This window comes from Mastacembelus armatus, chromosome 13 (assembly GCF_900324485.2).
Source record: "Mastacembelus armatus chromosome 13, fMasArm1.2, whole genome shotgun sequence".
Lineage (NCBI taxonomy): Eukaryota > Metazoa > Chordata > Actinopteri > Synbranchiformes > Mastacembelidae > Mastacembelus > Mastacembelus armatus.
The window spans coordinates 4,699,477-4,717,413 of NC_046645.1; the positions used below are offsets into that span (position 1 = coordinate 4,699,477).

At 39.4% G+C, this 17,937-nt stretch overlaps 1 protein-coding gene across 1 annotated transcript; it reads left to right on the forward strand.

Annotated features, from left to right (window-relative positions):
* The first annotated feature begins 1,204 nt into the window (after window positions 1–1,204).
* golim4a (golgi integral membrane protein 4a) lies at window positions 1,205–17,017 on the forward strand. The gene is made up of 16 exons (XM_026297978.2): window positions 1,205–1,993; window positions 7,615–7,689; window positions 8,134–8,183; window positions 8,440–8,493; window positions 8,769–8,919; window positions 9,380–9,462; window positions 9,595–9,678; window positions 11,182–11,391; window positions 11,475–11,723; window positions 12,175–12,449; window positions 13,163–13,233; window positions 13,488–13,561; window positions 14,009–14,230; window positions 14,346–14,414; window positions 14,643–14,732; window positions 15,914–17,017. Exons 1-16 carry the CDS (start codon window positions 1,807–1,809, stop codon window positions 16,067–16,069), a joined length of 2,100 nt encoding a protein of 699 aa, XP_026153763.1. The 5' UTR covers window positions 1,205–1,806; the 3' UTR covers window positions 16,070–17,017.
* The last annotated feature ends 920 nt before the right edge of the window (window positions 17,018–17,937 follow it).

Genomic DNA, 17,937 nt, shown 5'->3' on the forward strand with positions numbered 1-17,937 from the left:
TAGAAAGATGCAGAGTTCGTTTTTCTTTTGTCTGTCTGTATGTGGTGAGTAGCATTAACTGTTGAGTTTTGTTGTAATGGCATCCTTTTGTCTTCATGACATGACTAAAACATTCATTAAAGAGTTAGGAACAGGAATAGAAACATTATTCTGATCTTACTGAGGCACTGGTAATGAGGGTGAAAATTAGTTTGCACATGTAAGATGTGTATCCCTTCTGTCATCATGTTTAAAGCAAAGAAGATGGTCTTGTTAAATAAGAATTATTTTTAAAAGTTTTCCCTGTTTAGCTTCATTATGTGGCTACAAAAACAAAACAAATAGAACAAATAGTTGGGTTTTGATGAGCACTTCTATAGGGAAAAATACTCTTGTAATATGTTAGTTTTATTTATACACTTTATCTATAAAAATGATGAGGTTTGTCTGCAGATTCTCTACCTCATTTTATAGTGTGGACATGATTTATTCTTCCCAGCACCACGAAGAGCTGGCATGTAACAGGAGCACAATGCCTAACATTTATTTGGCAGCATCTAAACTAGTATATTTCAGAAAGTAAGAGTTATCATGTATACAGTATGTTGATTGTTATTATCACAATACTTTCATCATGATGGCTTTTGACTGACTTAGAAATTGATGGCAAGATGGAGGGTTTGTCCCTACTTTGCTTACTAGAAAAGAAATTTGTTTTGCAAATGTATGCAATTCAGGTAACAATTTTTCACAATTAAATTAAAATTTATGTAGTTAAAAGTATATATATCCTTACAAAATACAGTTTTTTTCTGTAAAGTTGTGTAGTCATGCACAACTGCATGTCTTTTGTTTGACATAGAACAACTTGAATGGGCTGAGTTTTTGCTCATTCAACAAAGATCTTACAAAGAAAATGGCCTGAACAACAATAATAGCCCATTAGAAGTGGTGATAACTGAGTGGGTGTTATATTTAACACTTTACATACACACACACACATATATAGTAATTATAAATACATGCTTTGCACATTATTAGATTTTTATGCAGTGTTACTGTAATATTTCAATGTGAAAGTGGCACTTAGAGATGAAACCTTTCAAAGTTAATGTTGTATTTTGGCACATTGTATTTTAGAAAACCCTGCTGTGTCGCTTGTAGCTATTCTGCAGCTTTTATTTGAACCTGTCTTAAGGTGTCTTCATAGGATCACAGAAGCTCTTTGTAAAGCGGGAAAACTCTCCACCCTCACGTTCCCAGACACTTTTGATCGAGCTCTCTGGCGACCAATTGATAAAATGTTTTCCTCCGAGGGCGGGAGCAGGGAAATTTATGATTTTTTCGGAGGAGGGACTTCCTTTGTAGTTGCAGTTGGATGGCAGGCAGCCTCTGTGGTGACACGTAACTGAAGTTAAAAGGTGCCATGGAGGCCTCGTCGGGGACTTGAGCTTTTACTTTTCCCTACCCCTGTTTGAAAAGCGTCGGGGAGAAGCTGAAGTCTGCAAAGGGGGAAGGAAAACGCAAACAGGGAGACGTCGGACTCGGGTTGTTGTTGCGTAGCAGGAGTTGGACGTGAAGTCAAGCGAAAATCTGAGCGGCTGCTTTGAAGTTACAGGGAAGAGTCCTAAAATAATGTAAACACGAGTAAATATTAGCGCTTGACTCGTTTAGTTCTTCCTGCGTGAAAATGTTCGGGGAGTGAGGGGAGGGAGGAGGGAGGAGGCTCTTCGGTTTTCACCGGGAGGTGAAAAGTTGAGTCGGAAGTTTCAAGCAGCAGACACGGGTCTTTCTCGCACCGACGGCGGGGAGGGGTGCGGGTCCAACATGGGGAACGGGGTGTGCTCCCGGAGGCAGCGGAGGATCTTCCAGTGTTTCCTGCTGATCACGGTGGTCTGCGGGATCATGTACGGGGGGATGGTGTCGTATGAAATGCACAAACAGCTCAGGAGGACGGAGGCGATGGCGGTGAAGTATCAGCAACATCAAGAGTCCCTCTCGGCGCAACTTCAAGGTAAACAGTGACCTGATTGTCACAGAAAGCACCTTTGTTTTCAATGCAGAGAATGTCACACCAGACTCCCTTAACAAAACAGCCGTTTTATTGCTGTCATTTTTGCTGTCAGGTATTTACATCTTCTGAAGCAAACTCGATAACTTAATCCAATTGAATACAAGCTGTAGTTCAGCTCGGCATCTTAAAAAGTCAGTTCTGAAAGTTTCAATTATGTCAAAATAAGCGTCTGTTGTGTATCAGGTGCTTGTCAAATGCTAGAATTAATCCACAGAGATTTGAGCAGTCTGTCGGTCGTCTGTGCCCAAGCAGCGATTGTCCCAAAACCTGTTGTACCTGTCAGCCTGACAGAGCAGATTGAGATTTAAAGTTCAGCAGAGAGTTCAGTGAGACCTGTTTGCCTCAGTCTACTGTAAGAGAGACATTAGACACCACAATAACCGGCTGTGGGCTTTACTGCACACTGGAGGCTGTCATACGTGCACGTACTCACACCTGGTTCTACTTCTGTGTCCCCAGGCACACTTCAGCAGTATATAGATGCGTATGGTTTAAAGTCATGAGGTCAACCAGAACATCTGCTACTGGAGGAACAGCAGAGGGAAGAGGGCACTGCCACCCTTAGTTTGAAGGAGAGGTGGAAAAGCACAGTGTTAGGCTGTATGTAGTTTTCACCTTTTCTGACTTTAAATGGGTTTGTCAGCTGGGTGCTGCACCAACCTGATAATGTGAGTGGTTCCACCTTCTGCTATGATCACAGTATTATTGTTTTTAACACTCTTGATTTTGTCTCTTAAATCTACGTGTTGCCACCACAGACTACTGTACTACCTCGATAGTAGCTCTGTTTTTACAGAGGTCAGTACAGCACTTGTTTCTAATGTAAACACCTCATTCAAAGAATTTTCTATAATCTAAAGAAATTGTGACAGACAAGTTGAGCAAGCCACACTGCATTACTAGCAGAATGTTTCTATTATAAACTAACCATAGGAGCTAACCACACACCACGCTTGCTTGACTTACAGTACCCTCCCTGATATAAACAAACTTGAACATGCTCTGCCACGGCTGACAGGACGTGAGGTTTTATGTCATGCCATCATGCTTAAAATGGTCAGCTAGGCGGAAATCCTGCTCCAACATGGCTTCTTCTGTTCAAAACAAGGTCTGTGCCCACAAGTAGGAAGTCAACCAGTGCGTCGGGGTGTTTGCCCACGCTCTGGCTGGACCTGGTAATTTAACACAGTCTTTGATCCACCTAACTAGCAGTTATCTCTCTCCACCATCCACTGGTCCAGCCCTCAGGCTCTTACCTATTACGTTTGTAAAATAACCATAGAAATATGCCTGTGTTTGTTTGTTGTCATGTAAATCACTGTCAAAGTTGCATTATTATACAGTGAATCAGGCTTGATGTCTGAGTGGTGGTTGTTAGGTTTCCAAGTGAGCGACATTATATGATAAGTAGGTAGATCTGCTGCGTCCTTCTTGTCATCTCTTTGTTGCATCCTTTTTTAACACAGAAGCTGTCTGGCAGTTAACAAGATAAACGAAATAACTGCTTCACATTAGGTGGTGTTTTAAATTCCTCTACTGTAAAATCTCTTATCTCAGATCTACTTTCCTCAAGCTGAGCAGCTTCTTTTTTTTATCAGTTTCAGGTCAGCATTATACAGATTTTTCAAAAGATGCAGTCAACCTGATGTATCCAGAAACACAGGGCCTGATAATATAATATGACACTTTTAATTAAAAGAGTATTTAATAACTCCCTTGTGCACCACACCCATACTTTCTTTGTGATCAATGGATCGTTAAGCCAATCATGAGGCCCCGGCCATTTGATATCCACAGCCGACTGTTTATTGCTGTTTTTTGTGTCCTGTATTTAGAGGTCGGCCATAGCTGGGGGCAGGGGCTTGTAAGCAAGCTGTATTATTGATTCATTGTTATCCATAGTACCCACAGGCTGGCAGTTGTCAGTCTTTTAAAAGGATCAACTGGCAGTTTGTGATTATTCATGTCCTTTGACAAATGTGTCCCTGTGGTTTAATACCCATTGGTTCCCTCATACACTCACACACACACACACACACACACAAAATGTTTTCATGTCATTTGCAAAACATTAATCAAATGCGATAATTTCAGCCACCTCTAAAGAAAAATTATTTTTATATCAACAACATAACTAACAAGTAAGAGTAAGGAAAGGAGCACGATGCATGATGGGAAATCTCTTGTTGGGATTCCTGCTGTCTGAGGTTAAAAAAAAATACTTGCACTGCCCTTATTTTAAACTAACCTTTTGTGTAAGAAAAAAGAAACATTTGTATTCTAGTTTACATTAATTTTAATGTTTGGTTGCTAGGTATAAAAATATTTGTGTATTTACTAGTGTGATGTACAAAGTCACAGGAATTTCCTTAGTTCCATAGTTCGAAACTCAGTATGTTTCAGTGGAATCTTTGCACAAGTTTTCCCTTTTTGTTCCTGTCCGTATAAAAAGTTGTGAAGTACCCTCACAAAACACTGGCTTATGAATTGAAATTTATAGTATTCACAGTCTATGGTACACAGCACTAGCTGATCCAGTCTTCAGATCCAAACATCGAAACCGCCAGACCAGTAAAGGTCACCATCACCACCACCATAGAGAGCTCCATTGTTCTCCCTGCTGTTGCACTTCAACCACACTGTAAGGGAAATGTTTCAGTGGTGTGATGGGAAACCCTCAAACAATAATTATCCATTCCTGTGTTCACTGAGGTTTCAGTGTGATAAGGTCAGGTGTAAAATGAATCTGTGTGGAAGTCTATGTTTTGAAAGCTTTGTCAAGATGATTGTTGTTTATTTGTGAGAATAGATTGATTCAATTCAATTCAATTTAACATTATTTGTAGTGTATTTCACATTAGAAGTTCAGCACACTTTACAACAGCAACAATCCTAATAAAACCAGATAAAACATAAAACCGATTTTGGCTGAAAAGCAACCATACAAACAGTAGCAATAAAACAAATAATCATGATCTTCAGATGTTGTTTTATGAAGCTAACACAATCATGTAAAACATTGTCAACATTAGGACAAGTGAGCATTAATAGTTCACTGATTACCGTGTGTAATAAGTCATAGTCACAAAGTTCAAGTTAAACACATTTTCCAATGTTTGACCAGAAAATAACCACAGCACAAAGCAGAATATATATGTGTGTATTTTGTGCCTTGTGTGTGTGTGTGTGTGTGTGTGTGTATATATATATACACACACACAAAATAGCAGGTGTTGATGACAGCAGTGAGCCGTGGTGGCATTGGAGTGTAAGTTTACATGAAGCAGCAGCAAAGGCTGTTCTTCTTGATTTAGGTTGACTTTTGTGCTCAGGTGAAAGTCCCTGCACCGGCTAGGGTCAGTGTGTCTGTTCAAGTGGGCCTGACTCAGTAATGCTGCGGTGCATGGTTAACAAAATCATGTATTAGACAGTCTGACTTTTGAATCTGATATCGATTCATAAAATCCATGGATTGATGTTTAACTATATGCAATTTCCTGCATGCTCTGCAGACTAACCTTGTTGTGTGGTCTCGGCCCATGTGAGGGAGAATCAAAACATGACAGAAGCTACTACAGGGTAAGAGCTGTCAGGTCTGAAGGCAGATGTGTGGTACCATTTTGGATTCAAAAAGTATGATGACAAAAAGAGCTGGACAAAAGCAAAAGCCATATGCAACTGTGTGCCAACTGGATGTAAAATACTGTGGAAATACCACCAAGATCAATCTCTTTTATAACCAAGTAGAATTGGTTTTGAATATCATTAAAAGTCAATATGGAATCAAATCAAGACCATGAATCTGAATTGGACTCGAATCAATTCATAAAATTGGCATCGATACCCAACCTTTGTTAGTTATTTTATAGTACCTTAAACCCAGGAGTGTCTCTCTCTTTTGTGTCTCATTCCCTGCAGTGTTTTCTCTGGATTGTCTATTTATGTTTGCCCTATTTTCTTTAACAGATTCTCTGTGGCTCCATCAGTTTCTCTCTCTAGCTGTCTTTTACCCTTCTTCTATGTTTTATCATCATCTTGAAATTCTTACAAGATTTTACATTTACTGGTTTATCTGGGAATTTGTTGAGTTAGCCCTTAAAATGGAAGTAATGACATTGTCAGCGAGATTCATGAGGCCAATGAGGTGCACTGTTACTAACTATGTACATGTAGATATGAAAGACTGTGTGTTGGATACTAATCATTTACAGTACATACACCTTAAAAAAAAAAAAAACATCTGAGGTGCTCACTGGTGCATGTTTAAAAACAGAACTGTGACGTGCAGACCAGCTATAGACAACAACAGCACTGATTAAAATGTGAGTACATTCACTCTGACAGATGCTTGAATTAGGGTACTTACAATGCTGTGCAGAGTATTTCTTAATTTATTCATTCAAGTCATTTTTAGAAATGTGATAAGTAGTGCAGGTTGCGTTCAGGTGCTGTCACATTCAAAGCTGTGTTGTGATTTTTTGCCTTCTGTCTTCCTTACATTTTTGTTTCTTGAGATAGTTGTTACTTGTTTCAACCTCCCTCCTGTCACCTAAACACGCTGAGCCTCAGTAGTGTGTTGTTGTAGATTGTTAAGTCTCACAGTTCTGTCTTAAAGCCTCAGGAGTTTTCTAGACACTTCACTCATTGGGCTGTTTTCACATTTGGAAACATGTGAAAAACAAAGGCAGTGACAGGTAACACAGGTGCAAGTTGACAAGATGTAAAGGACCAGAAGGACCTGCAGCCATTGGTTATTTATTTGTTCTATTGTTTGTGTGGTTAACTATCAGCTTCATTACATTTTGCTGTATGATCTCCATCCTTTAGTCTGCTGCTGCACTGACTAATTCCCACCAGGGATTATTTCTGTTTTTATTAGATTTACTTTTGGATCCGATGGTGAAAAATGGAGGCAATAAAAAGGAATTTCCTTTAAGACAGAGTGGATAGTTTAAGGAACACTGCTGGAGAGATTAGAACACAATTAAAGAGCTAAAGCAGGATCTTAGTTCAAATAAAATGTGTGTACAAGAGATTTTGGGTTATGAAGGAGCATGTGGGCTTCATATTTGCTAAAAAATATGTCAGAATAGCATTAGAGTAATTAGAGTCTTATTAATCAAGGTAAACCTTACATTGTGTACTTTTCAAAACTCTAGTGTGAGTACCAAAACCTTCTTGGGCATGTAACGCATCAGTTGTGGTAGATGCCACACTGCTCACATCACAGCAGCAGCCTGAACCAAACTGGAAGTATTTGTGAATAACTTCAAGCTACCAGTCTTGTGAGGAATACCACAGCTTTATGTTGGTGGAGGAGCTGTCATGTAGTGAGATCACAGTTCTGTTGAATAAATATCACACCTACGTCTCAAATCAACCTCTTGCCTCTCTAAAATGAATGTTTAGGTGTCCGTGAGTGCAAATGTGTTTTGTGGTGTACGTATTTGTGCTACAGCTATGTAGCTATGGAGTCACTATATGGCTTTGTTTTCTCTCCATCTACCTCCCTCACGCCCATTTATCTCCCGTCTCTCCCCATTTTTATTTTCTATGTTCAGTGGTGTATGAGCATCGGTCCAGGTTGGAGAAGTCTCTGCAGAAGGAGAGGTTAGAGCACAAAAAGGCCAAAGAAGGTGAGAAAAATAATGTCCACACTCAACTGACTCTTGAGCTGTATCTCCAATCAAAGCTCCCATGCTTTGAGACTACATATCATGTGGTAAAGCACAGTCTAAACTACATGTACAGCATGCTCTCAACAAATGCGTCTGCTAAATAAATGTGTAAATGAAGTGCTGTATTTGACATGTTTTAATTTATACTGAGTTTTACCTGAACATTGTCACACCACCTTCAGTAGTATGACAATTTTGTTTTATAGCATAGTGATGTTTGATAAGTCTTTTGATTCAGGGTCCATGTGTCTTTTCTGAGAATGGACAAAGTTTATAAACTGTGGGCTTTAAGTTAATTTTTTTCTTTTATAATTTATTATGATTTTACACATTTAATAAAAGGAATCATGTTATATTAAGAAGATATGTATAAATTGACTTGGGTTGTCTCTTCTTTTCTAGATTATCTGGTTTATAAACTCGAAGCACAACAGTCACTGAACAAAGAGAAGGTATGTTGGTTTTTTTTCACATATTTACCCTTTTTTCAATTAAATCAAACTTATATTTTATTTTTTAAATGTTTCTTGAACATACTGTCTGTCTGCTAGGATTGCTTTGTTAAATGTAGTGTTGTATTGTGCATATTTTGTGTTATGTTCATGTACTATTATAATTAATATCTTCATTTTCTGTTATTGCAGTAAAAATAAGATCATCTACAAAGTCAGTGAGTGTTGTAACCTTTGTTTTTTTGTGCTCATACAGCAAGACTCCAGTAGCAGATTAAACTCTTTGCAAGTACAGCATCAGATGCTGAAGGTACGGATGAAACACATCCCAACAAACACACACGCGCTTACCCATGTAGGTTTTCTTTATTAACACTGTTACAGACATCCTCCTGTTTAACCTTCTTTCTTACAGTTGTCCCTTTGAACACACACACACTCCCTGACCTCACTGCATGGTATTCTTCTTCTTTTTGTACGGGTGGGGAAAGGTTTTTTCCATTTACAAAACCTTTTGTATAATGAGAAAAACAAAACAAAGCAAAAAACTATATGATGATAGTAGTTTTATTCTTTCTCTGGCAGAACCAGCATGAGGACCTGAAGAAACAGTATTATGATCTCCGGGAGCAGCACCAAACTCAAGGCGAGGACCATAGCAGGCTGCTGGATGAACATAGAGAACGCTATGATAAACTACAGCAAGCCAAAGAGATGGAAATCTCTCAACTCAAAGGTACTGGTGGTCATGACATTTTTAATTTGGATGTAAACACTATGCACAAATATGGATGACAATTTCGTGTCTTATTGAAGACGTACAAGAACTAGAAACACACGTACAATATACACACTGTAGTTATATATGTGCATAGTGTAATGTCATCATTGAATGCTCTTACTTTGTCTCCATCTTCTGACTTGAATGAAGTACTGCTTGTCCTAAACCCAGTTTGAATGCTTTAGGTGCGTTTTCAGATCTCCAGATTTATAGATCTAGACTAGAACTTAGTTTGTCCTTTTTTATTTTGCATTGAATGTGTTGTCAAAACCAATGTTCCCTTAAGCTTTAATTAAAACAGATGTGGATTTCATTTGCCATGTTTATTCATCTATGCAGTGAGTGCTTTTTTGTTTTGTTTTTTTGTAGTAGGATATTGCTCTTGTTTCATGTGTTTTCCTGTTTGTCCTATCAGAGAATGTATATAACCTAAGAGAGGAGAATAAACAACTGAGGAAAGCCCACCATGACATTCATGTACAGCTCCAGAGTGCACAGGTGAGAACAGACTTATTCTTTACAGTCTTCTAGGAAATAAAAGATTTGGGTAATTAAATGTCAGCCTTATAGTAAATAAATAAATAAATAAATGGGTTCGTTCATGCTCTTGTCTTGCACTTGTGTGTTCAGGTTCAGCATCAGGACCTAAAGTCAGCCCACGACCAGCTCGCACTGACACTGGAAGACCACAAGAGTGCGCTGGCTGCAGCTCAGGTAGGACTGCAGCAGAGCGATGCATTGTTTACTGCAGTCAATGAATATAACAGCTGATCAATGCTGAATATCTACGTGCTTTTCACATATACATACATAGCCAAGGATATAACATCCAATGATTTTTGGTCCCATTTGGTGCAAACTTTTTTATTTTTTAATCATCATGGGTTTAAGGAAATAACAAAAAAATTAATTATATTGAGAAATAGGAGTTTCATGCAGTTATATAGATATGGCATTGTCCTTTTAGCATATTAGCAGCCAACTAAAAACGCTAAGACTGCATAAATCGAAAACCTGCCATGTGATAAGGAGAGTCTGTTAGTTTTGTACACTATATGCCACTAATCTGATTGAACCCTCCACTCTTTGTTAAACCTAATGGGGATTTATTGGGCTAATGGAAAAGGAGGTCATGCAGGAAAACTTGGGAATAAGGTCTGTACGCAGTATGTCCACAGAGCAACCAAAACAACTTCTCTTCTGCTCAATATTCCTCTCAGCATTACTTCAACCTTTACTTTAGCCTTCTCAGTGAAGCAGAAAAATGTTTATTGCAGTGAACTGTATAATCCCAACTAGAAAGAGGGAAAAGATGCCTGAGGTGTTGCTTGGTTTAGGGGTAATTAGATCAGATGTAGCTGTTTCTCCTTCAGAGTGACCTTTGAAATGCTTCAGTGGTTTGTTGAATATACAATGCTTGTCTGAAATGTTTTTTTTCCTCTGTATGCACTGATGGAGACACACTCACTCTCCTTTATTCTCTCACTTGTTTTAAAGCCTGTCCTGATTTCCATCAGTCCTTCAGTTTGGATAGTCACACACACACAAACGCACATTGATACAGCTCTTTTTGCGAGAACACCTCATGATATAATCTTAACCTAATCTTGCCTGTATGTCAGAAAGTGAGGATCAACCAAAATGTCCTCACTGTCATAGTTGAAAACTGACACATACACATATTCACACACATCTACACACCTCTTTCCTTCACTCCAGGGGGTTTGGTTTAGTCGGTGCTGTCAGAGCAGTACATCTAAAGCACATTGCAGCTAATCAGCCAGAACGATATAATGGAGGGACCGGAGCGAGACAAAGAGAGGAATTTAGGAAGAATTTTGGGAATTTCAAAAGCATGTGTGCATGTATAAAGGGATGGGTTGTTATTTAAGAGTATGTTGATCTAAACTGAATAATCAGTTTGAAGATAAATATGTTTAAATTTTCTGCTAAATAATTTGTCTTCTCCACATGCAGGTGGACATTTAGTAGCAGTTAGGCAGCCACACAGAGGCAACCTGTTAAGCAAGCTGCCTCTGTCTGGCTGATATTGATATTGAAGAGTGTGGTACAGATATCTATGGTGCCCAGAGGAATATCCAGCCTATTCTGCCCTGAGAGGTTCACAGATTCTAGGAATTTTTGACTACTGAAAATCATACAGCATCATGCAAACTTGTTTGTCCTTCTTGTGCTTGTGTATGCTGTTACTTTTAGGTGCAGGTGGATGAATACAAGCAGCTGAAAGAATCCATGAACAGGGTACCTAATCTGAGACAGTCTGTGCAAAACACTGTCCTCCAGCAGTCACAAGCAGTCGCTATAGTACCTGAGTCCAATGTCCATGAAGCACAGCAGACTACGATACTGGAACAGTCACATAAAGAGGAGCCCGCCCATAAAGACCACCAGGACACTAAGACCAGGGTAACATGGGAGTTTCTCTTTTTTGCTTTTAGTATCTAAAAGCGTATCTGCTTACATTAGACAAAACTGTTGGTTCTTTTCAGTTGGACCTCCAAGTGGAGAAGTCCCACCCCACCATATCCCAGCACAACTTTTCAGACAAAGAGGAGGATCAAGAGGGTGAAGCGGAGAGGAGGAGAGAGCTGGCAGAGGAGGAGATGGCTCAAGCAGGACAGCCTCAGAAGCTGGAGGAGGATCCTGATAACCCACAGGATGAGCAACAGGAGGCGGGGCCAGAACAGGAACAACCAGATGAGAACGCCTTGGACCGCCAGAGGCGTCAGCCACAACCGGTCAGAGCTGGTTTGGACCACTCAGACTTATCTAAATAGCATTAAAATGGGCCTTAAACCGACTTAAATTTACTTCCTTTTCATTTGATTTGAGACTGACTAGTATGATATTAAAAACTAACATTATAAAACGTTTAGTCATAAACTAGTCATGTGTTATTGTCATACTAGGGACACAACTGGGGCTCAATTGTTATTGCAAAGTGTGTCATGAAACTTTAATCCCAGAGGAACCAAAATAAGTTATACCTTTTCTTCAGTTATTACTTCTTGATTTCTTATGATGTGTGGTGATCATGGGTTTAACATGCAATTTTAATGCCTAATAAAGTTTCCCAAAGAATAAATTATACTTTAGCTCTATATGTTTCAACTGTGTTTGATTTGTGCTAATGTTGTTTTTTTCCTGCTCTGTATCTTGTTCCTCTTGCACCCATTTATCTTCCTTAAGGAGCTGCATCAGGACCCGCAGCTGCAGCATGAGGCAGATGCCCAAGTGGAGCGTGTGAAGTCGGCATATGAACAGCAGAAGGAGCAGCAACGCCTGGAGGCTCAGAGGGCCGAGGAGCGCAGGCAGATCCAGATGCGTCAGGAGGCCCTGCAGGCCCAGAGAGAGCGGGTCCTGAAGGAGAGGGAGCAGAGATTGAAGGAGGAGCAGGAGAGAGAGGAGCAGCATCACAGGGAGGCCGACAGAAAAGAGCAACTGCTGAAAGAAGAGCACCAAAGGTATGTACAGAAAATCACCTAAAACCAGGTGCCCAAAGAGTTTGGGGAAAAAAATAAATAAATTCTTAGTTACACATAGTAATATCTAGCACAAAGTATGTTTTATGTGCCCAGTGTTATATGTTTTAACTTTGATATTTCTTTTACCATTTTAATACAGTGCTCTTCAGTCAAACTTTCTGTATTTTCTTTTTTTCCTTTGAAAGCTTATTGAGATGAGGAAAGTGAAATGAATTCACTAATCTCCAGTGTGTTTCATCTCAAGACCTGTTGCTACATAGAGCTCAAAAGCCATATTTAGATAGAGAATCAGCTCATTCAGCCATGGCTCATGGCCATTTCCCTAATTATCTTTTTCTAAAGGCGCGTCAAAAGGAACACTTAGTAAGACTGGCATTGCATCTGTTAACCCAAGCAAATAAAAAATCCATCCTGCAAACTGGAAGTAATAATTGATTATGATGTTTGCCACTCAACAAAGCCATTATTCTCAGAAATCCTGGCAGTAACAGACTCATCCATAATCCACAAGAAAATGCTTGATGTTTTCATTTAATTTTTACAAAGACAAAAAAAATGTCTGTATTAAAGGGTCTGCACATATTTATTGATACATCAATATAGCATAGATATTTATCAATAATAACAATTTTGATGTGGCTTATAGAGCCTGTGCTCTTCTAAGTGCCCTTTACTCTCATTGTTGTTATTAGGAGGAGGACGCAGTATGAGAACAGAGACAAGGCTGCTGTCGAAGGAGACGACAACCATCACAATAATGAAGGTGAGACAGAAAAATGACCGTACACAGTTTTTGCTCTACTAGGTTGTGCCTTAAACAACCAAATAGTCAATTCTTCACAAGTCCAATACATTAAGAAAATAGGAAAGAGTTTATTTAGAAAGACTGTGTTTTTTTTTGTCCTAATGCTTCATTCTTGTTAAGAATAGCCCATGACAAAGACAGCATTAAATATTTTGTAGTGCTACAGTCAGTTGGTGTTAGGAGTAATTGATTAATATTTTGTGTGTGAACAGAGAACGATGGTAATATGTTACACGAAGAAGAGGTGAAACAAGCAGCAGATCACATAGTGCCACCACATCAACAGGTGATCCATCCATTCATTCTGTTCTCCAGCTGTTAGCACAGTCCTTATTTGTCTGTCCCTTCAGCTCATTCACTCATTTAACATTCACAACAGCGTATCGTGTGTCATCCACCCATTCATTCAGCCATCCATCCCTCAAATCAATTCTTTCAGCCTCCCAGCTCACTGTTTCACAATGGCATACTCATCTCCTCTCTATCCGTCTTCCACTTGTCAAACCAGGAATCTGTTAATTCTTCGGAATACAGGCAGTTAATATCACATTACAGTGCCTGGACTGTCACAGTCAATTTTAATATTCAGTTTCTAATCCTCCACATTTCAATTTTATTGCATGTTTATTCGTTTCCCTTACTTTTACTCTAACATTACACTTCTTATTTCACGGGTTTGCAAATATTAATCCAATTTTACCATCATTACTCTCTTTATTCTCATCCTCTGCAGGGTCCTATAGATGGGCCTGTAGACGGTGAACTAGACCCAGAAGATGACCCCAACAACCAGGGGGAGGATGAGTTTGAGGAGGCGGAGGATGAGCGGCCACAGCACAGGGTTGCTGAAGAGGAAGAGGAGGTGGTAGAGGAGGAAGAGGAGCCAGCAGCGCCGGCACAAAACATTGGTGCACACCGAAGCCCTGAGCAACGTGTTGTTGAGGAGGAACTGGTGGTGAGTAAACAAGGTCAAGGAGGCATGAGAGAGCAGCATTACAGGATAAGCTTGACAAGTAGGTAATTACCAGTAATAATATGTGGGTAGTGTTTTAAAACATGTGTGTTTACAGATGGCAGGAAACCCAGATCAACAGGAAGACACACTGGATGACCAGTACCAGGAAGAAGCAGAAGATGAGGTCTGTAATAAAAATGCTTTACATACTGAAAGAAGGAAAAAGAAGTGAAAGGAGACAAAATGACAAACATAAAAGGCAAATTTAAAGCACTGCAAAACCTGCACTGATGTTTCCAATATGTCCACACATTGTTTGATTCCACACGGGGGACTTTTAGTGGTATTTTTTTATTCCTAAAATAAATTTAATATTGAACTCCTTTGTCTTTGCTTTCTTGCTGTGCTCAAGGCCCAGGAGGACATAGCTGGTGGGCTGAAGAGGGAGGGGGAGGTGGAGGAGGAAGGAGAGGATCCATATAATGAGGAAAATGTAGAACAGGTAGGTGCTTCTGGGGTTCTAGTTTTTACTGCAAGCATGCATAGAAAGTACTACATTTTCCTCCCACAGCTAAAACCTAAAGGTTAGTAAAATATATCCTTTCAAGGTGCCCAGGTGGTGCACGAGAATGGTACTCTCCCGGGCTGCCAAGACAGGATGAAATCTTTGTCTTGGCTGTGTGCTTCTATAAACAAAATTATGAGAATGGGGAACAAATCCCCATGGATGGTGGAAGCATCTGTGCTTGGCATCTGGTGGTATCTCATGCACGTTAATCCTTTCCAGTAAACCTTGTCGCTGCTGAATCCCTGTGTATCATAGAGGATGCATGGTGCCTCTCTTGCTTCTAGACACTGACATAAATAAAAGCACATATTCAGGCTGTACCATGCTGTTAAAACATGTTTAATATTTCCAAAGAGAAGTAGGAGTATTTCACCTTTATTTCATTCAGTTTTCTTGGATCCACCATCGATTGGCCATTAGAGGAACTGCATCCAAAAGTGCCTTCCACTTTTGTTTTATGTTTAGATGCTGCTCTTTAGCTAACAATGGTACCATTTCTACAGCTTATCTAGGGAAATCCAGTTTTATTCTTTAGAATGTTCCATCAGATATTATCACAGCTGCCTGAAAGAGTTCTCAGAGAAAACCTGCAGAACATGGCAACATGTTTTGGTGTCACATCCATCAGATTCACAGCACTGACACATTTAGCTGTACAGGGGTTCGTGTGTGTGTGTGTGTGTGTGTGTGTGTGTGTGTGTGTGTTTGTTTTGTTTGTAAGTTGAACCTGGCCTGTGCATGTCCTGTTAGAATAGGGAGATCAGGTGTTGAGTGTGTTGGGTGTCAGGTTACCATCTGAGCTTGATTTATTTAAAATGTTTGAAATGAGAAGCTTGCACAAATGATATGACTTCCTGACCTCCAAAGTTTAATACATATATTTTTTAACATATTGTTCAGATTTTGTTCATTTTCATGGATGAGTTGTGATGTTTCTAAGGAGTGCCTTTAAAATGTATTCATCCAACACAATATATGTTTTTGTTAGTTTAATAGAAAAGTAGGCTATGCTATTGCTATAAATGTTTGAAATTATCTTTAGTAGAAAATCTTTACAATCCATGAGCAGATGTAATGGCCATTAAATAAATCATCATGTTTGTGATTTGCTCCAGGGTGAAGGTAAAAATCAGGACGGACCAAGAAAAGATGGGGGCAACAGAAAAGACATGACAAATAATGAGGAAGAGAATTATGAAGAGGAGGAAGAGGAGGTAGAGGAGGATATGGCTGGTCAAGACAAGAGAACAAATCGGAGGGCAGAGATGTAGGACGAACACGGACATTGACCAGCTGCAGTGCCTTTTCAGCTGCCCGAGACCCTACCAATGTTTTTGTTCCCTTGTTTCCCAAAGGAATACAAGCAGCCATCCATTCAGAACTCTAATTATGAATATTGGAAAATTACTCCTGAATGACTGGTTGCTATTGTAAACAGTGTGGCTGGAATTGATCAGTTTACACTGTGGAAATGGACAAAATTTATAGGAGGGAAATTGGATATATACCTTTTTTAATATGAGTTGCTTTTCTGCCTACTCGCATGTCTGCCTATTTTAACAGCAGACAGGCAGAGAATGTATTTTTATCATGTGCTGTCTTTGTATAAAGGAAGCAAAAATAAATTATGTTATTCTACGGTCCTCATGTTCAGGCCTTTATATGTATGTTTACATCTTGCAGCCCAATCGATCAAGCCAGTTATTATTTATTGTTAACTGCAACAACTCAGACAATCGTGAAAAGGTGCAACGTGTTTTTATTTCCCCTTGACTGAACTTTACCAACTTCATGGAGTTGATAACGCAAGTGCATTTTCACTGGATATTTTTGCAAATGCCAATCAAAAGGACATTACTGGTGAAGCCATTCTGTGCTGAAAGTGTCACATGTGCCTTTGCATTTTAGAAAACCTTTTCTATGTTTTAGTGATTTTACATTTAAATAGGTCAGGAGACATAAGAGCATACCATGTGGCACTGAACCTCTTGCTTTGGAATAGGAATAAACTGAAGGCTATTTTGACTGCTGATGTGGATTCACTTCACAAATCTAATGCTGTTTAATGCATCACATTTGGTCTCCTGGGTGATGTATATTAGAGCACATGCTGACCATCTGTACATTTTTCTACAATATCTATTTGAAACAGAAAAGTGGGATTGTGTTTGTATTCAACCGCCTGAATGATGAGTGGAATAAAGAGAGATTTCAGTTTATTTTCTGCTCTCTAATTCTACACTTTCACTTTTTTGAAGATCCACTTTAAAGTGGGCAGTAAATAGTCTCCATGTGAATCTACTGGTTGTATCCCAAAGCCCATCACACTTCACTTTAAGACTTTCAGCTGTTGGCAATGTTAGTGAGCTTTTTTACCTCTTTTGTGACATTTTAAAACCTATTCCACTGACTGATAAATTGAAGTGTTTTCACTTAATCAATTGCCAGATCAATTTTAAATGAAAACACTACTCTTGAAGTTGTTGTCATTGTCTAGAGGGACCTCAGTATCGTGAAGACCATCAATAAGAAAAGTGAATCTGTTGGTTGTTGTCCTGTTGCCTGACTTGACTGATAAAATTCCTCTGTCATTCTACAGTCTTTTCAAACAGAAACATGATGATCATAAATATGCAAAAAGCAGAAGGGAAAAAAATATTCATTGTTACATATCATGGGCAAGTCTGCACTGCAAGCAGGGAAGGTTCCTGAGTATAAATCCTTCCAACTCGGTTCCTTATCTGCTCTTTCTTGTTAAGAATGGAGAGGTGAGAGGAAGGTGTGTGAACTGGCTCACATGGGAAATGAACGAACAAATCAGGATGAAATGAAAATCAAACAAGAGGGGGCTGACTCAGAAAGGCAATTTACTCTAATGAACAACATTTGTCCCCAGCACACAGTTGCAATCAAATCATCCCTTCTCCACTCAGTCTTTAATTCTCAGCATCCATGTCCTTTCTCTCCATTTCTTCTCTCTGCCTCTTTCATTGTGTCTTCCTCTCTATTTTGGTTTCCCCTCCCCACTTTTTTTCCTGTCATCATCCCTCTGCTGTTGTGAGATTGTTGATCTCCCCAGAGGGACCGTGAGATGCTGGAGGAGTACGAGAGTAACAGGTGTCTCATTACTGTGCTAATA

Coding starts and splice junctions, on each gene's coding strand:
- golim4a (XM_026297978.2), top strand. CDS start 1,807: ATGGGGAACGGGGTGTGCTCCCGGAGGCAGCGGAGGATCTTCCAGTGT. Junction 8,494..8,768: donor TACAGCATCAGATGCTGAAG/GTACGGATGAAA, acceptor TTTCTCTGGCAG/AACCAGCATGAGGACCTGAA. Junction 9,463..9,594: donor TACAGCTCCAGAGTGCACAG/GTGAGAACAGAC, acceptor TTGTGTGTTCAG/GTTCAGCATCAGGACCTAAA.